Raw genomic sequence first — 24,938 nt, forward strand, 5'->3', positions numbered from 1 at the left:
ATTCAGTGACAAATTGCTGATGAAAGAGGGAGGGTTAGCGAGGAGCCGTCGTATTAGTAGGGACCGGAAAAATTCGCGGGTTATTGACCTGTAGGATGAACTCCATAGTTCTACGTACACTCGGTCAAATGTCACCCACTCATTGTTTGCTGTCTTGTGAGACGTCCCAACAGCCAGCAGCCTGTGATTCGACACAGCTTTGGTTGGGTGTTTCTCATTGGCTCAGAGTCATCCAGGTGAGTTGTGAGCCAATAGCAGAGGCAGCACTGAGGTATAACTATTTGTATTTTAGCCTATCACGAAATGAAATCGCGAATTTTTCCGGTCTCTACGTATTAGGCACATAGTGGTAAAAGAGGGATGGGTGCTACCTGAATCGCACCCCACCGCAGGCCGGCGCACAGGCTGGCTGGCCAGCCTCGTAGCTAGAGTCCTCGTACTTCTGCCCCCTCCTTGAAACTGCTGTTGTCCATGCAGCGATGCCATCCCATGCACACGGAAATTGTACTTGATATAGCTCACTTCTTGACAGATGCAAAATCGCAGCCATCCTACGTCCTGTGATCCTCTTCAGGACCACGCGTCTGCTTTAAGATTATTCTCGACATCATTATTCTGTGTTTGTTGTGGCATCTCCTTTCTCATCAGGAGGTCCCGCTGTGTACGTTGCTACAACCCAGAAGCCAAGCAACTACAATACACAAATTGTTACTTAAAAATATAACTGACTGTCTACCTATATATTTACACTGTGAACTATGTAGGTCAGTGTTAAATGAAGAAATAGTTTTATGTAAACATTTAATATGCTAATTTAAGATGCAATGATCGTAGAGATGTTATGAATTAACTTATAATATGTTTATATAATAAATCAAAGAAATGAAGAAAAAATTACATAAAATATAGTTTAAAGAATCGCCCACCTGCTCTAGTGGCTAGCGTGTCTGGCTGGTGGGACAAGGGGACTGGGTTCGATTCCCTCCTGGGGAGGGGATTTTTAATCCTTCTCCCTAGGTTCGTATTGGGTGTTTGTGACGTCCCTTTCACCTTCACACCGCGGAAGACAATGTCGAATAGGGTCGTTAGCGGTTGTCAACGCTGTGGCGTTGCCTGTGCTCACGACTAATCATCGTTTACAATACCGGAACGTAAAGTTTAACTCGTGAAGCTTCGGGATGAAAGGTTGAAGCAAGCCGCGCTGTCGGACTGCGGAGGTCGCGGGCAGTTGCCGAGCGCCGCTGTGCTGTGCTGTCCCCGAGGTCACCCGCCGTCGGGCGAGGTGGGAGCGCCGGGGCTGGAGGAGGGGGGAAGGGAGACACCGCCGCTGCTGGAGGCCAGGCTCCAGCAAGGAACAGTTTCTCCGGCTATAAGCGCGGCAGCCAAGGTCGCGCCAGCTCCAGTGTGTGAGAGCGCCCGGACATGGCCGGACCGACAACCGCGCTGCTTCTCGTGATCGCCGCCGCGGCGCTGCTGCTGGGTGAGTTGCCGCCATCTTGGTTCCTCGCTTCCCCTTTCCAGATGGTCAGCACAACGTCCGTTATACTCGAGCAATGTTCCCACTGACTGCATGTTGCAAGTAGTTCAATACTTTAACAGTTCATTATACAGATAAACTGGGATGTTCTCTGGATAAATCACACGTTGAAGGCTACGGATACGGATTTCACTAACAGTTTTAACAAATGCCTTGAACTTCCATTTCTAAGCACATAAAATGAGAGAAATTTAGGGAACACAATTTCCTTGATAACAGAGTCGTTTTGAAAATAATATAAACTTATTTGAATCTGTAAGGTATCAACGTATATCAAGTCCCCAAGTATGATTTAATGCTTCAGGGTGGAAAACAATTTTTTTTTACCTTACAGTCTGAATGAACTAAATGTGCATTTTAAATATATATTAATAATTAACATACGTAACACATCGTCTGTAAAAGAACTTAACTTAATTTCACTACATAGGGTGCATGCAAGAGTTAGTTATTATCAAAATGATTTTTTTTTTGTATTTAAATTAACGTTATTTGTTAGCAATGTTTCTCTGAATTAGATCATTAAGATAATAATTTTTTATAAATATTCCCCGCTTTATGCATTTGGATTCAGAGAAGTTTCCAGTAAAAAACCAAAGATTAATTTATGTAAATCTGGCAAAATCACCACGAGATATTGAAAAAGCAGAAAACAGTAGGTACTTTTAGCTCGAAGATAAACTCGAAACCAGTTGCTTCCATGAAAGTTTATCTTTGAAAAACTATAACACTCGGTTACGTTTCTGGACGTTTAGAAGTGTTTTGAAAATCCTATTCAATTTTCGATAGCGATGGGTCGAAAACCAATTTTCCGGAATCCAAACACCCAGAGTACTCCAAACCTACCATTCGAATGTAGGTCTTGAAGAACTATTAGGTGTAGACCAATTTTAATTTTACTTACGTAGAATTAAAAATTGAGAGTGCAATAAATTGGGAAACAGCTATTGGCTAAGTCGAATAAAAACACAAGTCGGCCTAACTAAACTTCGGAGCTTTCAGTGTTTAATTTTTTTTTAATTACTCCATTTCCTCAATTGATTTCCCTTCCGAATCTCTAATTTTTTTTTCTCCTCTTTCGAATTTCAAGCATTTCGAACGCTTCAGCATATTAGACGGTTCCCGATGTTTCGAGGATTCGATCGCGTTTTCCGAAATGTGAGAGATGATCAAAGCTACAAACAAGCATGACTTAACAACTCGTGTAAAAGAGCAGTTTGATCCTCGAGTCCACGCGGGGATCCAAGTCAACGCAACGGAGCGAGAGGCGACGGGAACTCGGCGGGAAAGCCTCGCGCGGGTCGTAGTGCCAAGAGCGCGCTTGCGGCCGAGTCAGAACCGTTTACCTAACCGAACGCCAGTTTCGTTCGCCGCCTGAACTTTCTAACGGAAGAGCCCGCCCGGAGGAGAAACTCTTCCACTCTTTTGACGCAACGCCGCGCCGGCGCGTACGGACTCGTGAGCACTTTCGGTTTTCTCCCAGACTCCGGTCGTGAACACCAAGCGACCGCGCACGATTTCAAGGCGGTGGCATAGTTTTTAACGTGTAAAACATCTCAGAACTCCCGGTATACGGCATTTGGCAGGAATAATTTCGTGAACGGAACGGAAGGCGCACCGAACGGAAATGTGTAACCACGGTGTTTGTTGCCATCTGTGATGGATGGCACGAAACAAAGTTCATAAAACCATAGGGAAACAAGATGAGAACAAATTAATTTGCTCGTTACCGAGGTTAGATTTTTACACATCACTGGCGAGAACTGAAAGACTTGCTCACATTTTTTTTTTAAAATCAATCTTCTCCACTGTAAGAATCGTTCAAAGAACTGTTTATTAAATCCTGAAAATAAAAGGTTATATCAACTAATAAGTGCTAATTTAATAGTAACTAGAACCTTAAATGACATTTATATTTCAGTAGGTACTAGCATAAATTGAGAGAATCAAATGACTTGGTTTACAGTTTTGTATTAATATTTTTTTTTTAAAATATGGAATTGTCATAAAACTACTTTTAGCAAAACTGAACAATAATTTATTTCCTAAATATGTGGACGAGATATAACAGCAATAAAAAGTCTCGATACGAACGGTCAATTCAAAATAAAATACTACATAATTAGGTAAAAGCTTGTAATAAAAATGGCCCCTTAGATTATAAAACGTTGAATAAACACTTATTGATCAAAATCTTTTATAACAACTAATGTTACTTTCATTTTATATTTATTAAAAATTATTCAGAAAATTAAATTATAGACATAAAATAACCTATGATACTATTTTCTTAATTTAAAATAAAAATGTGTGTACTGAATAAAGTATACTGCAAACCAAAACAAAATGTAAAATAGGCTTACAGTAATGAAAAATGCTATCATGCTGCATATTCATCGTTGGATTCTAAGAGAATTTGTTTGGAACTAATGTGTTAGCCTACCAAAGTGACTTCACTAGATTAATAACAATTAGTTATACAGTAACCTATGTGACTACAGTCGGTTCCCGGTTAATGAACAATCTGAATATCCGTAATTTATTTATTTTCAGGAAACGTGCACATAGCCGCAATGGTCTCGTGTCTGGTATCTATGATTCGATCAGGGGGACATCTATGTTTGGTTAAAACGCCATTTTGTGATCTTAAATACGCAAAAAAAAAAATTTATTTCAGTGTCCACTAACTCTTTAATTTAAGACCTTAAAGTCAGTCCCACACGATACCCATTTACCTAGCAGTTTGCATGCCTATTTTCTGTTAGCGCACCAGCTCCCGTGTAGGGTAATATTTCAGCACCCTTCCAAGTTGTCTGGCTCTGGGTATAAAAATTTTCATAACAGAAGTTTAAGCCAAAATATTAATAGAACGTGTTTTTTTTTCCTGCTATACCGATGAGGATGTCGTCATGGTGGCGGACTCACGTGTAGCAACATGAACCCGTATATATTCACCTTTGTAAACATTAAGGGACGCACAAAATGTATTGTGTGCCAAATTGAACTTTATGAGAGTGAAAGTACCGTGGAATATATTTGATTAGCTGAAAAGCCACCGAAAGACTTAATCACAAGTTTTAAAATACGTAAGAAAAATGGCATTACAAATTTTGATAATACACGAATACATTTCCAGAGATCTTCCTTTTCTTTTCCATTTAGGTTACCTTATAGAAGGAAGACACCGTCATTTTTCTTGCAGTGCTGTGCAGAGTCGCTGAAAGGTTGGCTCGCTCCTTTACTGCAATAAGTCAAGGCCAGCATCGTCCTAGATAGCGAGTAAAGCCGAACACCACACGAACGTACACGAACCTCAGTGACGTCACGGGAACGTCATGGTTATAAGCCAGTAGGAAATATTCTGTTATTTTAAGCTAATGTATGAATTTTAATGGGAATGAAGGCCTTACCAAGAAACTTAATGGTCTGTAGCGAATATGTTGCCTATGGATATCTGATAGTTTACAAATATAAATATACACTAATAGCTGAAGTAGCGTTGCCCGGGCTAAACACATCATAATACATCACTTCCGAGTTTCAAGTCTGTAGGACATAAGCTTGATAAACAGGACATTTTGATTTTAAAGTCGCATTGATAGCACAATCTCGGTGCATCAAGGCTACGTATCAGCAAAACAAGGACGCCAATCTTCAGCCATTTTGTGGGAAGACAGGTAACTCCTAGGCAAAACGTGACGGACGCACCAAACGATAGCGCGTTACAAATTCAAAGGAATGCCATCTATTGACGAAGTTCTAAACTAAACTGTTATAAGCGGCTTTAGTTCACTAGCAGCCGCGAGCTTCACTGAGTGGATGGGTTTTGCCAAGCAGGATTTGCCAAGGATAGGAATTTGCCAAACCTAACTATTTATGACAGTGTGGTGTAGTACATAGAGAAATGACACAAACTCACTGTTTGTGTTTCTATGACCTACCTCCTATGATTTTCTACTACAAAACTGAATTTACCCCTTTTTCACTCCATTACGGAAGAAATTTCATAATTATACGTGGTATATGTCTCTCTCCAGCCCATAAACTATCTATATGCAGAAAAAAAAAATCATGTCGATTCGTGGCTCCGTTGTTGATCGAAAGAGGGACAAACAGACAAACACAATTTCGCATTTATAATATTAGTAGGAATATTCGTACTTTTTAGACATTGGGCTATTCTTATGCAACATGTTGAATAGTAGAGTCTAACAAAAAAAAAGCAATCGTTGTGTTATCTCAGCAGTACGTATTTTCATCTACAATTATTAAGTATGTATGTACGACACATATTCTAGACACATATTCTAGCGATTTCAATGAAAGGAAGCAGTGAATCACGGACTTGCAATGGCTTGGAGTCCAAGGTGTGTACGGCCCTGATGGGCGGGTAGTTTTGTGCGGCTCCACGACGCGACACCGACCACACTTTCTCCCGCGACGCGGCGCCAGGGGTGGCCAAGCCCGCAAAGGTCGCGGCGAGGGCCGCGACACTTGGGAGTCGGGAACAGTCAGCAGGCGACACGGCGCAGAACCTACCTGAAGCCTATTTCCACCCTGCAGGAAATCACATTAAACTTACGGACTTTTCAAACAAAGAATCCGCCTCAAACAATCCAAGAGTTATTAGTAATTTATGATTTCGTAGAAACTAAACCGTATTTAGTCTTCCGAGCGGAAGAAATGAGTTATGTTTTTTTTTCAGGAGTATTAATAAGTTTTTCAATGTTTTGAAAACAAAATACAAATAAGTGAACTTATGACATGTAAAATTTCGAAGATAATGGAAAATTTACGAATCTCTCATGAATACTTTGCAACCAGCATTATTAGTAAATTTAAGGTGAACATTTTCTACTTTATACCGTCATAGTCGTCACATTGCATTACGTAAAACCTTGCGGAAATGATAATGATGATGGTCGATAAGTGTGAGTTAGAATTTCCGTCGTGAAAACCGGCCCCTGCAGTTAAAGTGAGTGATTAAATCACGCGTGTTCACACCAGTACAGAACCAGCCCTGACAAGCGGACGGGAACGTGATGTCGGTTAGGTCTACCTGCCTGCAAAGGCCCTAATCTTCTAACGCCATCCCGGCCATGGTGCCTGCGTGTGAGACGGAATATAGTATCATGGAGTCAACTAACTCCTTGATAATAAATAAAACCACAGAAAAAAAACCATTACCACGAAAAAAACAAAAACAATTTCCAACGACTTAAAAACTGAGCTCCGATAATGGCAAGAGCTGAATTCTGCAAAACAGCAAATGCATATTTATATATCTACGGGCTGAAGTACCCAGCGTTTCTCGGCCTTTACACGTGCCAAGTTTCAAGTCTGTAGGTCTTATAGTTCCGGAGAATTAGTGATGAGGGGGTGGGATTAAAAATATCCCTTCATTAGTGCACCCCTAGGGCACTCAAGGAATATTACTCCAAAGTTGAAATCTTTAGGTACACCACTTTAAGCTGTGGGTTGTCTTTCAGACAGTCAGTATTAGAGTTTTATTTAGTAGTTAAATAGCTTTAAAAAGCTATAAATATTTTTAAAATATGAAGTCCAATAGTATTACAACTAAAATGCCAACACACGTACTGCATTTGTTCGAATTGTAACTTCTGTGAGATATGTTTTGGGATCAAATTATGGAAATTAATGATACTACATTAATTTAATTTAATTTTGTAAGCTACCCTCCCTAAGGGCCTAAATTTGGGCGTGAGGGATAGTAAAACCCAATAAAATTCTCTATAATCGTGTGTTTTATAAATATGCATAGTGCAGACATAATTGATCAATCAGTGCGAAGCCAGGCATCACAGCCAGATATCTGGCAGGTCTCACGCCACACAGAATGCAGAGGCGAGGAATGTTGTTCTCGGCGGACGGCGCGGCACGCAGCGACCGGGAAAGCCGGGTGCTGTGGTCCAGTGTAGGTCAGTCGAGCGAGGCGAGGAAAACAGGCTGCAGCCCGTTGGCCGTCAACACGCCTCAAGGGCACGCACCACGACCTTCAAAACGCGCACCGTTAAATGGTTTTCACCTTAAATTTACGAAGAATGCTGGTTACCAATCATCCAGGGATGTTCGTAATTTTACGATTATCTTCGTATTTTTACGGAGGATGAGTTCACTTGCTTTTAAACATTTATAATCAAACTAGCTGCAGTACCCGGCTTTGCCCTGGCTGAACACCGGGTGATATATTGTCCGCGAGTTACAGAAAAATGGATAGCGAAATGTCCAGTGTGGTGGACATTAAGAAATGACACATAATTACTGTTTGTGTATCTGTGACCTATGGTTTTCTGTTTACCCATGGCGATCGGTTGAAAGGTTTAGAAGTTGATGCGCTACAGAGCCATCTAGTGGCGAGTTACAAAAAAAATGTTAGCATAAAAACCTTCTCCATGATAAAAACACTTCGATGTGCCAACTTTCATGGCGATCAGTCAAACGGTGTAAGAGTTTATCGACGACATACATTCCAACATCCAATTTATATATATTCTTATATTTCGAAATTTTGGGGCTTTCACTTTTGCGGAAAGTGGATGTTCAGGACCTCGAATGGTTTGGAACACTCCATCTCGAAAGAATAGATGTTTGAAATTCCTGAAATTGTCGAAATTTTGGGGCTTTGTTCACAGAGGACACTGAATGGCTCGAAAACACTTAAAATCGAAAGAGATAGATTTTTCAAATTTTTTAAACTTTCGAAATTTTGGGGCTTTAACCACCTGGGGGGGGGGGGGGGGGGGGGGTTGACGTTGAGGACCCCGAATGGCTCGGAAACACTCCAAATCGAAAGAGATATAAAGGAATATAAGAATGTAGGCATTTACTGTACTTCTATCTACCATAATAACAATATTGACAAATAGAAAGCTTATTACCTACCTATTAATAATTATATAAATAAATTAATAAATAACTTTATGTTTAAGAATTTACGTACATACATAATATTAAACTTCAAACTATACACACCAAAAAAAAACTAAGGATGTTTGTGAAACTATATTTATTTGTCATAATGTTTAAAACATTTGTAGGATTTCTTTATATGTAAAACTTATGGTGGCAATATTCCGCTTATCCAAAGGAGTATAGAAATTAATAGACATCACTCACTGTACACACCACAAATCTTTGAATTAAGTATAAAAAAAACATAGTCCAAAATGAAACAAAAAGTATAAATAACAACTAATTTGACAAAAAAATTTATACAACTGGAATGACAATGTTAACATCCGCCTGAAATTTAATAGAAATAGGTAGGTAATAATATATATAAGGAATTAAATGAAATTAAAACATACATAAATAAAATTATCTCACACTCAACCAAACATAATGTTTAATATGAAATAAAGGAAGATGGCAATTACACGTAACTATTCTAATTAATAAAGAAAATCAACTTTCCTGAAATAGTAAAATTCAAATTTTTCAACAATATATTACATAATTGATAAATATTTCTGGTCTTCGGTCTCGGCAGCCCTAAGACTCTTGACGCTCAGCAGATAAATTATAAACACTAATCCAAACTCTTTGCAAATAAGTAGGTACTGTAAAAAAATAACAATATTGACAAATAGAAAATATTAGTAGGCCCTACCAACCTATGAATAAATATCGAAGAAATTTATAAGTTTAAGAATTTATGTACCTACATAATATTAAACTTGAAACTATCCACACAATAAAAACCTAAGAATGTTAGTGAAACTAATTTTTTTTATTTGTCATAATACCTAAAATACGTATGTTTCCAAAATGAAACAAAGTATAAATAATGACCAATTTGACAAAAAAAAAATTGTACAACTCGAATGACATTGAAAACATACACGTGAAATTTAAAAGAATTATGAATGCCCTAGGTAGGGAGGAAAAATATATATAGAAGAAATTAAATTTTAAAAAATGGGTGCGTGTACTTAGGTACGCGCATGTGAAGTTATACTTCTTTGGCATCATTAAAAAATAGTTTTTAATTGCATGCAAAAAATATTGCGTGGAGTCCCTCCGCGTGGAAGAAGTAAAACTTCGTAATGTGGAAATGAAAATAGGAAGGGGTAGAAATTGATTTTTAGTGAAATCATATTGTATCAAATCAAACTAAAAAAATAAAGGAAACAAATTTGTAACGATTCATAGATTGATCTTCAGAGAGAGAGAGAGAGAGAGATACATATTGAATGTCTATAAAACTAACTTTTTTATGATAGCAGATTTTAATGAAATATATCATGAAATCATTCAACGATAAAACCTGTTTATTTAATTAAGCGGACGGGTTCGCCCCAAGGAGAAAATAACGCGGCGAGACCTCGTGGACATAGAGAAATGACACACACTCACTATTTATGTGTCTATGAAACATGATTTTTTTCTGCAATTTAAATTGTAATATACAAAAACGGTATTGAAAATTGAAACAAATATGGCGACACTACAAACTGTCAAGAGCTTTTTTTTTTCTTACTCTCTACTTAGTTCCTTACAATAGCAAAACGTAACGTAATGGCTTGAAAGCTATTGCTCGGTAGACATAGAGGAATGACACTAACAGTTTGTATATCTATGACACACATTACATTTTTTAGTTTTTTCTTAACTCAGAATCGAGATAAAATATCAAATTGTGAATCTAAACCATCCTCGAATCCCCGTGAACTCACACAAAAAATTTCATCAAAATCGGTCCAGCCGTCTAGGCGGAGTTCAGTGACATACACACGCACACAAGAAATATATATATAAAGATATAATCTTATTACATTAACAAAGCATTCAAACACTTGTTAAGTGTAAATAAAAAAAACGCGTAATTCGGAAGTCAGAAGCCGGCGTAGTTCCTACGAAGCTCAAATTAGGCATTTGAGATTACGAAGAACTCTTAGTTTATTTTTGGTTAATCCTTCTTTAAAAAGTCCGCAAGTTTACTGTTATTTCTAACAGAGTACACCACGTGGTAAGTCGCTAAATGAAAACGTTTGTGAGATTACAAAAAAAAAAAATCGTTATTAAAGTCATTTTTTTGGACATACACCATTGCTAGGTTGAAATGTAAGTCACGGAGAAATTCTAATAATGGACAAATAAAGATGAAAACATAAATATACAAGAAACAAGGCAAAATCAGCCGATGTCACATTTTAAATTCCGTGGAAGGAATTAGTCGCAACAATATCACAGCACCGACAAACACAGTGGACTGAACCTACGACACAGTTTCAGCAAAAATAAAAACAAAAAATATAGATAAACAACAACTTTGGGCAACAAAACGACAGTCAGAGGAACATAACGACGATAATAAACATATAATCTGGACAAAAAACCACAATACAGCGACGCACATGGGAAACCTGCGATGAAATTAAATAGGTATTCTGACAACACAACGTCGTTGTGTTGTCCGGATACCCGTTTAATTTTATCACTCGGTTCGCATGTGCGTCGCTGTATTGTCGGTGTTTCTAGATTATCTGTTCAGTATCATCGTTGCGTTCCTCTGTCTGTCGCTGTATTGTCCAAGGAAGTTGTTTGTTCGTACTGACTGATTTTATTACACATGTAGTTCATGTTTCAATATATTTAAAGGAGCCATAATATATGCCTCTTAATAAAGAGCGTACGCAAAAAAAAAGGGGGGGCGGGAATGGTGATATATCTCCCCCTCAATAAAATCCAAAAATTTTTTTTCCCCACCAATAAAATGAAAGACAGTGAAACCAAACTGTCTTATCGTTGTTAGTCCAATTTTTTTCTTTGGTGCTGAGATATTGTCCTAATACCTTCCACGGAATTTTGTGTGCTGTCTTAACGTTTAACATTTGATTTTGGCTTGTTTTCTGTGTGTTTGTGTATTCATCCTCCTTTGTCCATTATTCGGGGTTTTTCTATGACATACAGTTCAAACTAGCAATGGTGTATATCCAAAACAATAATTTTAATAAATCTTCCTCGTGTAAGAATCATTCAAAGAACGAAAAAAAAAAAACTCTTATTTCTTTACATACTTTCATCAATATGAAAGACCACTCACGAACACTTCAAATGCCTAAATTTTGAAGTGATTCTTTACATAAAATATATGTTTTCTTCATTTAAATAAAATATTACATTAAAATTATATTTAACCAAACAAATCTGAAAAAAAATATTAAAAAGTTCAAAAATGTTTGGTGTTTTTCAATCCTAATGCGAGCACATATTTTTAGACACCGTTAATTCAACTTAGGCAGCGCTGCAAACTTAGGCAGCGTTGGATTGATTCTCCCCCTTTAACACGTGAGAAAAAAATATTTTAAGTGTCCAAGAGTTATATAGTGTCTGTAATTTAATATATTATTTACTTAAAAGGAGTTGGGGTCTTAAGAATCATATTAAGGAAATAATACCTAATAACAACAATAATGTAGAGTGTTGAACTGTGGCTGTGCATTGAGAAAAATTGAGGGTTTGAGTATTACAAGGTCAAAAATTTATGTTACATTATTCGAATATCACATTACTTAATATAATCGTTTTAATTGGTTCTCCAAAAAAAAAAACTTTGAAGTTAATTTAAGACATAACGAAAATTGGAAAATTTTCATCCATATATTGTGACCAGTATCTCAAAGTAGTGTCACTTTTAGAATAAAAAGCTATGGCAGATTATTTTATGCTTTGGTAAAGTGAAGTAAAATTTGATTACTTATTTTGATAATACCAGCTTGAAAATTCGTTAGTTGTGAAAAAAAAAAAAAAAAACGAAAATCCTAACCTACAATTGCTACAGGGCATCTACGTATTTCTTTAAGATTATTGACGCGTTAAAATTACGTTTAAAAATTATTAATTTTTAAGGAAATAAATAGTCATTATTAAGATAAAACTTAGAAAGATTTGTTGAGCACAGAAAGGGGGGAAAATATTTTCACTCACATTTAGTACACAAATATTATTTCTTAATCGTAGGGTTATTTGACCAGAGATTTAACTACTTCTGGGCCTTTATGAGGTTAATATCACATTCGAGGAAATAATTAAGTACCGGAAGTATCAACGTGCCATGGTACAGCCATTTTCAAGGGCGGTGAACAACTGAAGGCCAAGTCTTTTGGCAAGGTTGACTTGTGATTGGTTCCTGCGAGCGGCCATATTTGGACGATTGTCTGGTCAAGCAGAATCCTGCTGAGTAAATGATCAGTTAATCCAAACCACCCAACCAACCTTTAACAGTTAGCCATTGCATTAAATACTCAAAATCCAGCTTAAACACAACTTGACTTATAAATAAATTAATTTTTTTTTGTGAAAGAAATTAAAACATATCACATAGATGAAGATGACTTTAAACCTAAAATGTTACAGTTGTATATTCATTTTCATTCATTTTATCCGTACAGCAAGAAAACGTTAAAAATGCAACCTTGCCAATAATTGTGCAAAAAATAGGCAAAAAATGTTTTTTTTTTTTTCATTTTGTGAAAGCTCAGATACTCAAAAAGTCAGCAATTTTAACCGTCTGGAACGTAAATATAAAATAATGACCTAGAATTGGCTACACCTCCTTAAGCTAGGTCTTATACCATGTCAAGCCAAATAAATGGAGCATGGAAGTAGTGCTGCAAGGCAACGCCAAATAATACTAATAAAAATGATATTTACCTAATCTACCTCAAGGCTCAACCACCCATGATTTAAGTAATTGGATATTCTCCTTAATACCTATGTTGCTTTTTGGTCACGGACGTTTCACAACATAACTATTGCATATACAATGTTTTTGTATGCTTCATATTAGCTGCTACTTGCAAACATTTAGCATGTACGAGTAATCACAAAGAAAAATTTCTGGTGAAATAGTTGCAACGAAGAAACTCATTAGAAGTTCATTTTCCGTTTCGGTACATCTGTGTAATGTGATAAAATTTTACTCTCCCATTTTCAGAAATATTTCTTCATTGAAATCATAAAATGCTTCACATTTCGAGACTAAAGAAAATAATTATTTTTTATAGTCTTTCTTTAAAAAATGCAAATATTTATCTCAGTTCGTTTATTATAGTAATTTTTACGAAACTAAATATTATGTTTTCTGGCTAACTTATGAAAACAAATAATCACTGTTAGACTTATACATTGAAAAAACTAAGAATTTTCGTAACGGCGCAGAGCAGTTAAGTTCAGCATTACTTTTTTTGAGGACCAGATATTTTTGAAACTAATCCGGTCATAAAGACATGAATGATAATTATTTGAGTTTTTTGTTTTTATCATATTAACTTCTGAACAATAACCAATAAATACAATATGCGCCATGTGATGTAGTAATGAGTAATGAATCTGTAAAGTATTTACAAAAAATTTAAAACCAAAAATACTAAGATTTCCACGACAAAGTCTATATATAACATATATATCCCACTAATACTTATTATAAATGCGAAAGTTAGTGTGTGCATGTGTATGTTTACCACTCAGCTCCTTAACGCCCGAAAGGTTTTTTAAGATATTTGGTATATAATTACTTTGTCTTTGAATAGGGCATAGGCTACGTTTCATCCCGGAAATAAGTATAGTGTAAAAAGTAGATTTTCATTTTTTTATTGACGTGATAACGTCTAATAAATCGATGAACGCCGGCTGCACGCACGAAAAAGTAACCCGTTACGCACATTGTCCCGTTACGCTGTGTCCCGTTACGCTCATTGTACGCTTGCGCCGCATCTATCTCTCTTCCACTCGATTGGAACAACCATCGATTTGACTTTTTCGAGGCACATTAAACTTGAAACACTCCCATTCGTTTCCTACTTTTCCTATCATCGTCCTATCCTTAACAGAATAACACAGATTGGAAGAAGTTAAATAGCAAACATGTATAAAAGTTATAGTTAAAATAATCTCTTCGTTTAAGTAATAAACATATTTGAATTAATGAGTGCAAATAAAAGTAAATTTATCAATTAAATTGTAGATTTCATTTCACTCCATCTTTGTATCCATACAAAATTGTGATAATTCAATAAAAATTGATTCAATTTCATTCATAAAAATATGCAATCATTTCATCTATGTTTTGTTATGACTATGTCACGTTAAACTATCGTCCGCAAACCGATTTTATAGACAACCAATTTTTTTTCTCACTTATTTCTTGTTTCTTCATTATGTATATTTCTCACTTCTATAATTTAAAATGATACACAAAAATTAACCATATTTCAAAGGTCAGGTGCGGACTGGAGTAGATTAGTTTTGTTGTCAGCCCTCCCCAGTGGCGTAGCAAGCGATGGGCAGGAATGGCAGGGATGGAAAAAAAAAGGGGGGGGGGGGGAGAGCCACGACGGTTTCGCGGTTACTGAACCCTCCCCCCCTCTTTTTTTTAATCCAAGAGGGGCCGTCATTTTCAAGTCCGGCCGGGGGCGCCAGTCACCTTAGCTACGCCACCGGCCCCTCCCCATCTCTGTGGTCCCCCGAGGAGGCGACTGGTCTGACCGCGTGGTGCTCGTGTCTGCAGGGACCGCCAGCGGGCAGTCGCCCGGCCGCAGGACCCCCGGGGGAGGCGGGCGCCCCAAGGCCACCTCGACCACGCCGCCAGCCGACGACGACACGACCGACGAGTGCCCCGAGCCCAACGGCTACTTCGCCGACGCCTACCAGTGCGACAAGTACTACGCGTGCACGGACGGCGTCATCGACGAGCGCCTCTGCCCCGACGGCATGGTGTTCAACGACTTCAGCCCGCAGCACGAGAAGTGCGACCTGCCCTTCAACATCGACTGCTCGCAGCGGCCCGAGCTGCGTGAGTGCTCCCGGCACAGTCGTGACCGATCAATCAGGGGCGCAACAACTACATTTACCTTTTCATAAAGAATCATCGATCCCTCCTATTGAAGCGGGGGGTCCGGGGGTCCTCCCCCGGGAAAATTTGTATTTCAAGGTGGAAAATGGTGCTATTTAAACAGTTTTATTATCTAAAAATTGATTACATAACACTTTCTATGCCCCCGTTTGCCTCCACTTCAAGGTTTCAGAGGGGGGGCAAAATACCCTTGCCCCCCCCCCCCCTGTTGTTGCGCGCCTGCCGATGATCGATATATACCGATTATTGACTTCCATAGAGTTAGTACTTCTGTAGAGCGAGTGCTTCCTTGGAGTCGTGATGATGTGTCCCCCAGATTATAAGTGGTTTTTAATAACATACACTATTGCCTTCTATACCGTGGGTGCATTGATAGTAATTTATATCATAATGTGAATCCTTCCAAGGTGTAAATGCTTCCTGGAATTCGTGATGATGTGTCCCATATACTAATAAATGATATAATGACACACGCAATTTCATTCGATACAGTGGGTGTATCCATAGAACATGTTCTTCCATAGACTCTGCGTTTCCTTAGAGTTGTGATGATTTATCTTGTAGAATAATGATAAATGAGGACTCATTATTGACTTCAGAGTGTACGTACTTCCCGGTAGTCTTGATGATTTTCCAAATACTATTTATGGATGTGGACTGATTATCACCTTCCATAGAGTTAGTTATTGCTTTCATAGAGCGAGTTTTTTAAGAGTGAGTGCTCCCGTACAGCCATGATGATGTCTCCCATAGTCTAATGATGGATATGATATCACATTTTATTGCTTTCTCTAAGGGGTGCACCTATAGAGTGAGTTCTTCCATAGAGTTAGTGCTTCCTTATAGCCGTTATATGTTCAATGGAAAAAATGATGGTAATAATTGCATACAATTTGAACTTCAGTAAAGTGGGTGCCTGCAAAAGGTGACTTCTTTCATAAATTTAGTGATTCCTTAGAGTTAATGATGAGTAGATGTTATATTGCCTCCCATAGAGTGATGGTGTGACTCATATAATAAAGATATATATATATATTTTAAACCTATTATTGTCTTCCATACAGTGAGTATATCCGTAAAATTATTTCATCCACAAGGAGTTATTCCATAGAGTCTTGAAGATGTGACCAAAATATTAGTTATGGATAAAGACACATTATTGCCTTTCATAGAGATTCTTCCGTTGTCTTCATGATATGTCCCACAGAATAAGGTAGAATACAAAACGATTATTGTCTTTCATAGAGTCAGAGAAGCTATAGCGTGAATGCTTTTATAGAGTAATAATTTTTTTTTCTCACGTTGCAGGCAGGTTCATTGAAAACGGTAACATGGAATGGTAGCGGCAGGGACACCGGGGAAAGGAATAGGCCATAGCATGTGGTGAGGAACCAACCTTTAATTTGCCTGGAGCGATTTCGGAAAACCATTTAAAACTGGAATCAGGAATGCCGGGCTGGAATTTGGACCTAGATTCTCTGGAATGCGAATCCAGTGTTGCCACCTCAATTCGTAACTTATTGATAATTTGTATTGTAGACTAATTATGAATATATAAAGTTTCTTGTTTTCTAACGTGAAGCCCTCAGTTGCCAAAATAATTGATTATATTTAGCTGATATTTACATTGTCATGTGCGCGCGATTGTAATTGCCTCCAGTTCCCGCAAAAAAAAATTATTAAATAGCTTAAATTGGCGAAAGTGACCGCTGGATTACTATCTATAAACAAAAGCTAATACATTGCTTATATCAGTTGACTTGGAAAGATCTATTGGCAATTCTTGAACCTAAGATGGACCTAAATACCCCGACTTCCCAATTCTGAGAGTGTTGACCCCGATTGACGCCGCGGCTGAAGTATGCCACGACGCACTTGAGATTCTCGTTACTGGGGTGATCACGTGAAGGTTTAGACCTCTTTCAGACGAGCCGGTTTGGTTGCACTCATCTAAGTGTATCAACTAGTTGACTGCCGTGTGAAGACTCCTTTTTTTGGGCCGGTTTCACACCAGCCATCTTGAGGAATCAACTCCCCTTCCCAACGGGAGGTCAGTGCGATGTAGGAAGCAGGAACACTTCTTGCGATTACTCTCCTGCGAGAAGAGAAGCAATTGCCGATTGCGCCTTGTTTGGCAAAGCATTTTCGTTGCCACTTTTTTCCAAGCTTCTGCTATACCTCGTTGAAGTCAACTAGGCGTCTGGTGTGATGGACGAATGCCGAGAAGTGTCTGTCTCTTGTGTCGAGACTACTGGTGGGGATGAGAACATGAGTGGCACAGGCGCCTAATGGCCGCCCGCCAGAGCGGACGAGTCGACTGCTTGCGAAGGGGTTCGGGCGGGTCTGAGAGGGGTCTCAGCGTTGCCTGTGCCCGTGTTGCAGAGGAGCCCCAGCCGACGCTGCACTGCCGCCGCAAGAACGGCTACTTCCAGCACGAGGAGCAGAACGTGTGCGACAAATTCTACTACTGCGTGGACGGCAAGTTCAACATGATCACGTGCCCCGACGGCCTGGTCTACAACGAGAAGACCGGCATCTGCACGTGGCCCGACGAGGCCAAGAAGAAGGGCTGCACCTCCGAAGGTCGGTGGCCGCCGAAACTGTCCGACACGCTAGATACTAACACATAACAGCTCCAACCTGGCGTTGTTTTCACGTCATTCCAATATATGGAAGCATGAACAATTCATCTGTTTAATATATACGGTACCATTTCATAGAAAAAATAATTTTCCCCTTTCTTAAAATTGTTTTAAATCATTAAACAGCAATTTGACCCGAGGGGAGGGGTAGGGAGGCCATACAGTGTTTCATTGTTTTTAAAAATAAGGTAGCAATATTTGAAGCCAGGTAATATTATAATATAAACTTGAACAATGTTTTTTCTAAAAAATATTTGGGTAAATTTCTTACCACTCTTCCCTGTCAGGTATGAGTCTTTAGTGTATTTGGTTTTGCTTTAGGACTGTCTAGATGACATATTTAGGAAGAAAGGCTGTAGTTATTCAACGAAGCTGTTCCCATCAGCAAGATACAAGTTTGCAATTATAAGGCAACCATCACTTTTAGTTTCCATATTTGAGTAAAAATCATAGCTTTATACTCAGGTAAATACAGTATTGCCAAGTTACATTTAACTGGCTAAAAAAAAAAAATGAGATTTAGAAACTCATGCCATAGAAACAAACAAGAAATAATTGTCTAAGTTTCGACAGCTATACGTTACGTGGTTATAACAGCTTCCGATTGTTTTGTTGGATAGTTATCCATAAATGAACATTTGCTTTTGGAAGACATAAATTATAATTACATAATTTAGAAATACACGAATCAATAACAAAAAAAATCTATGTCAGTACCAAGTTATGTGGTTGAACCACTTCGATTGTTTTGTAGTTTGGTTGCTCATAAACTACATTTTGCTGAATATAAAAGAACCCTACTACTTTCTGGTGAGGCATACTATCGTTTTGCATTGCATTTAAACAAGAATAAATAATCAGGGCCGAGAAGGAACTGAGGGTCAGGAAGTGGTACGGGTATTTTATAGCCAATAAGGTATTGTTTCTGGGTAGCCAACAATCCAAGGAGTTAGAACCAAAAACTTAAAACTGTAAATACTAAGAATTTTATTTGTTGTGTGTTTTAAAACAGCGTGTTTATAAACTGTGTTTTTCAAAGTACTATGTTTATAAGTCACGTGTTTGTACGTTACGTTTATAAGTCATGTATTTATAAGTTGAGTGTTTCCAAGCCACATGTTACTAATGTGCTACGGGAATATAAATTCCCAGTCAATAACGTTCAACACATCTGTGACAACATTGCGACAACATGCGAATGATGTTCTATTTACATCGCGTCGCAGATGCGACGTTACTGAAATGCTGGTAATTTTTTTTTAGACCGTTGGTTAAAATGGTTGAAACGTAATATTATTTTTTACGGTTTTTAAATATTTCGTAACTAAATTTATTTGTGGAATCTTAAAAATTTCTTCACCAAGTTTATGTTTTTCAAATGAAAGTTTAATTTGGATTTATTTCTCTCAAACATTGCGACTAAAAGAAAACACTAAACGTCAATGGCTGTAGTATGCGTATGAAAGCCAAACATTTTTTAAAATAAATAATCCTGTTTTTTTTTGTGCGCCATTTAGGTAAAAATTTCGAAGCTGTGTGTTTATACGTCGAGTTCATATAGTCACATACTTCTAAGTCATGTGTTTCAAAATCAAGTTTCTAAAATGTAATATTTCTAAGACATGTTTCTAAGTCAGGTGTGTTTAAAAACAAGATGATTATAAGTATCTCACTTCAAAGTCACGTGTGATTTACTATCATGTTTCTTAGTCATGTGTGTCTAAGTATCATGTTTCTAAATCACGTGTATCTAAGTATCTTATTCCTAAGCCACGTGATTAAGCATAATTTTTCTAAGTTGTTTGTATCTAAGTATCATGTTGCTAAGTCACGTGTGATTAAGTATCATGTTTTTATATCACGTGTTTCTAATTATTTTATTTATAAGTCACGTGTGATTAAGTATCATGTTTCTTAGTCACGTGTGTCTATGTATAATGTTTCCAAATCATGTGTTTCATGTGTTTTTTAATAATAATAATAATAATAATTTATTTCCTTTTTTTTACACTTTGTTAACAATATTCACTTAATTAACCAGGAAATTTAGCACTCACGAAAGCAAGCATATATGTGAGTGCATCTAGTCACTTCAAATTACATTCGGTATTTTGACGATTGTAAACATTTGTAAATGTATAATAGCTGAGAAATAAATATATAAAATATAACCTAAGAAACTTTACATTAGTTTGTAAGCTGTGTGTTTGCAAGTGTAAGCTGTGTTTGTCTGGGAGCGTGCCCGCGAGTGACGACGGGGTGTGCCCCGCAGACGTGTTCAAGTTCACGTGCCCGAAGGTGAGCATGGCGGAGGGCCAGCAGCACCCGCGGTACGCCGACCCGGACGACTGCCAGTTCTTCTACGTGTGCATCAACGGCGAGGTGCCGCGGCGCAACGGCTGCAAGATGGGCCAGGTGTTCAACGACGTGACGCACAACTGCGACTGGCCCAGGAACGTGCCTGAGTGGTGAGTCGCCGGCACGATTGCTGGGGATGTGGGGGCATGCATTTCTTCCTCCCACCCCCCCTCCGCTTCTTGTCGGGACACACGACCGCTGGTTTAATGTGAAACGTCTATGTCAGCTGCACGCCTGTGGTGCTGCATCACTTCACTTGGACTGATGTTCATATCCCTCAGTTCGGAGACGTGTTCGACAGACGAGTGGGTGCTCTCTGCACTCGCCATGTCCACGGTGCAGGCGTGCTCGTGGAGTAGCGCCGTGGCGGCTCTGCGACTCCACAGACAGTCTCGCTCGCTCGGCGCCGGACACTGGGTGCCTGTGCGTGGCCCACAGCCTCCTCTTTACAACCAGAGGCGTGGTTTCTATTTTCGGCAAGCTCTTGCACGGACTGAGGCTGCCTATTTTTGGCTTAAATCAATCGTTTTAAATACACTCCAGACATAAACTCACGAATCACCGCGCCATCACGTCTGAGTCGTGAGCTGCACTGAGTAGAAAGGAACGAGAGCGCCGGTGGGGACCAATCCGCGCGGTTCCCCTTCCCCGACAACCCGTCCACCCGCGACGCAAACTCAAGGTCGTATCAGTGAGCTGACTATAGACGCTAAATAATGACACCGCACTAATGTCTGTAAGAATAATAGTTAGGGAATCATTAAGGCAAGACAATACAGAAATTTTCGTTACGGTACAAATTTCTGTTCCGGTACCCGTATGTTTCAGTGCGATATTAAAGGCTTTCACGTTAAAAAAGAACTATAGCTCATTATACTGCAATAGAGCATGCCTCCGCTTGCGATTAATCCCTTGTAATTGGCGGCCGTCTGCAAGAGAAGTCATTATCCTATTTGGTCATTCTGGAGCGTTTGCTCCCGCACCGGATGGCTGAGATTGGTGTGCTGACGGTAGACATGTAACTGAAATAAACCCAACGAACATCTGGTGTGGAAATATTCCCGTGAAAAGTGCAAAGGAATATAACCACTTTGCACGCTGTTCGTTTACAATTTCATTACTTTTTTTGCAGGTGGAAATGTTAGAAATATTAGTATATTGGAGGGAGGGATATATCCCCCCATCTACCTCTCCTATTTCTAGCGTCAAACACTAGTCGCCATGTCCTAACAATGCATTTCTGCCGCTGAGGATAAAACTCCCTCAAAGTTTTTTTTCGCTGGAGTATTCTTTCGACCACTTTTCTTAGGCTCCTTTTAACCACGCGTTAGCATTCGCGAAAGCTATCAGCAGCTGTGGTGTTATTACTTCCAATGTCGCCATACCACCCACTAATGCTTCTTAAATTCCTCGTTTGTATAGTTTTCAGAGGCGGTATTCCAGATACAAGGGCTCAATTATACCTCCTGAATAAAACATTCAGCTTTAAAATTACCGATTTGACCCTTCCTTACTTCTCTGTACGAGTCCACACACCAAACAACAAGCACAATCAAACTTCGCAGCGCCGCGGACAAAAGGTGTCATACAACCCAGTAGTGTTGGCAAACGCTCAAACACTGCGCTTTGTGACTACCGGCGTCCCGGTTATCTATTATATGCGCCCCACGTTTTTTAGTCTTATATCTTACAAGAATTGTCATAGGTATTAAAAATTCACAATCACAAAATCTCAGGAAAATATGTATGGGGTTAGGGATCTGTACTCTTGTATACTTTTTGTTTGTATGTAGCCTTTTTTTCATCCTGCCAAGTTTTGTTGCATTAGCGCGCGCATCGAAAAAATTAATCCTCATTTTTTTTTCATTACGCGCCTAAATATGTAGGTATAAACTAACCTCACTTATATAATTACACTTGACAATACACATTAAAAAGATTATAAACACAATTTATATCACTAATATTCACAATAAATAAAGGTTTTCAATTATATGGACCAGAATTCAATATCAGTCACTACAGTACCTGTATAAGATATTTATTTGTTTGTAGCTTCTTTTTTTGTTGTTGCATGTAGCCTTCCTTTCATCCTGTGAAAATTTCGTTGCATGGTTCGCGCGCATCGTAAAAATTCACTTTCATAAATTTATTTTTTTCATAACGCGCCTTAAGAAGGATAACTTCAAAAACGATATTTAAATAATTTTTTGTTTAACAGGACTGACAAAAAATATTTATATAATTTTTGGGGACGATGTTTGTTTTTGTCGCAAGCTGCTCACGATGGTTCATTCACGTTGTGTTCCCCAGCAAGGACTGGTACAAGGGCATCCTGACGGACGAGCAGTTGGCAGCCCTGGAGAACCCCAAGCCGAGGCCCAAGGCGTCCGACGGCGTGTACAAGACGAGGAACGGCGGCCGGAAGCGGCCCGCGGAGACCTCCGAAGAAGCGTGATGCGTCCTGCCCCCCTCTACTACCCTCTGCAACCCCGCCCGAGCAACTCCAGGTCCACAGGGTGCGTCGCGCAAGGAAAAGGCTACCGTTCACTGACCCACCCGATCGGTTCCCCGAACTTAACCGCTCGTGCAACTTTGCCCTGCAGTCGGAATAAATTATCAAAAAAAAAAAAAAAAAAATAGAGTAACGATCACTAAGACGCAGGCCCCGATTCCAGGCAGCTAGCACTCTGGGCGCCCTTCCTTTTATGATGTCAAGTCCGCCATCTTGTATCTGCCATCTGGTTTTGGTCTGCTAGAGTGCGCTACCGACATATTAGTGTAAATTTTACCCGCTAGAGTACAGAAATCATTTATTACCAGGGCGCCCACCATGGTTTAAGGCCTAATATTTTTAAGCTCCCTGCAAAAGTTATAACAGTTAGTGTAAACAAACATTTCCCCTTGACATGTATTTTTGTTTATCAAATCATTACCGTACGTTAAAAAACCTATGTTTCCCTTCCCTCAATTTTTTTATTTTATTTTTTCTTGCACCTCAAATTCTACCACGCCTCAAAAATTGGTGCTCTGGGCAAATGCACGGTCGGTCCATTAGGGCCTGCTTTGAAGCGAGGAAACCTATCCCTCCGGGAAAAAAAATAAACTGAAAGAATTACGGAAATAATTTTACTCACGAAAAAACCTTTCATAACCTGCCTTTTACTTTGAAAATAACAGAAAGCATAATTCGAAATGCACGAACGCCGATTATTCGGGCACCAGACTCGAGGTCAGTGAATAGTACGCTTCTTGTCGCGCAAGAACGCGTGCCATAGCTACTTCCCTCCCTCCCCCCTTTTACAAAATCCACGGACACCCATCACACCACGGCAGCTGACAGCTCATGCGGAATGTCCTCTGTATTTTTTCTTCCAAATACTGGCTATTTTTTTTACCATAAGACGAGTTGGAATACGTTTTGTCATGTAACTTATCTCAAATTTGACAGTTATTAAAAATAATAAAAGTGGCACCCAGTTCCCAAATGTCACTCGACATGATGACATCATTTGTAATCACACCCATTGTCGACAGAAAGAAAAGCATTGGCAGAAGGATACACAGACTGTTGGTATTACGTACTTTAGGTATCTGTCAAATTCGAGACAAGTTACACGAGAAAGACTTTATTGCCACGATGGCACCATCTTCGTCAACTCCTGGATTCTTTCATTTATAAGTTGCTAGAGCATATTCGTATTTTATTGCTGCTGTGCCGCACATAAAAAAATTGTGAGTCTTTCAGTACTTGCCAGAGAAGTGTAACATCCAACCTCGGTAACGAGCATATTTCACGTGTGCTAATTTTGCAATTAAACTTATAGTACGAAACTCGGACACTAACTTAGACATTCTTTAAAATAACAGAGAGCAAGTTGTGTTTGTAACTAAAATTCTGGAAGCGAACCACGCTTAGTTTCCGCACCCGCTGCTAGAATTATCTGCCGGGGCAGCTACGTCGATTATCGAATCATTCGATTTGCAGAGAGAAATTTGAAACTTTATAATGCAACGGATCCGATAAAAGCGGGAAAAACATTAAAAAAAACTTAACCCTGACTTCGGACCTGATTTGCGATATGAAGTTATATAAAAGTACTGATTATCTTCTTAAAATTAATTAAAATGTCAATACTTTGGCTTTGTGAACTTTGGTTCGTGCCATCCGCCACACATGGTACAACATGGTACCACATTAATGTTCTATGCGTCTTCCGCTTCATTCACGAAATCACTCTTACTAAGTACCGTATACCGGGAGCTAAGATGTTCCACATCAAAAACGGCCTCTTATTATTTGAATTATTCACTCAAAACAGCTATGTCAATGATGCAACTAAAACATTTTGGACGTTTAGGCGTTTGTTACTATCTCGCAGATCTCAATAAAAGAGAAATACTCCCAACCACTGTTTGTCTGTGGAGAGAAAATTCAACAACTGAAACCACGATCTTCGCGGGAGAAAAAAAAAAATATATTTAAGAAGGGACGCTAAGGAAAAGTAAAACTAAATTAAATATT

The 24,938-nt window shown here is 38.8% G+C and overlaps 1 protein-coding gene across 1 annotated transcript; it reads left to right on the forward strand.

The window, feature by feature from the left end:
• The first annotated feature begins 1,391 nt into the window (after positions 1 to 1,391).
• Positions 1,392 to 23,053, forward strand: LOC134536238 (protein obstructor-E-like). Its single transcript, XM_063375934.1, has 5 exons — positions 1,392 to 1,480; positions 15,069 to 15,353; positions 17,796 to 17,996; positions 20,328 to 20,523; positions 22,727 to 23,053. The coding sequence occupies exons 1-5, from the start codon at positions 1,423 to 1,425 to the stop codon at positions 22,869 to 22,871; spliced, it is 885 nt and encodes a 294-aa protein (XP_063232004.1). The 5' UTR covers positions 1,392 to 1,422; the 3' UTR covers positions 22,872 to 23,053.
• The last annotated feature ends 1,885 nt before the right edge of the window (positions 23,054 to 24,938 follow it).

Source organism: Bacillus rossius, chromosome 1 (assembly GCF_032445375.1).
Source record: "Bacillus rossius redtenbacheri isolate Brsri chromosome 1, Brsri_v3, whole genome shotgun sequence".
In the NCBI taxonomy this organism is placed as follows: domain Eukaryota; kingdom Metazoa; phylum Arthropoda; class Insecta; order Phasmatodea; family Bacillidae; genus Bacillus; species Bacillus rossius.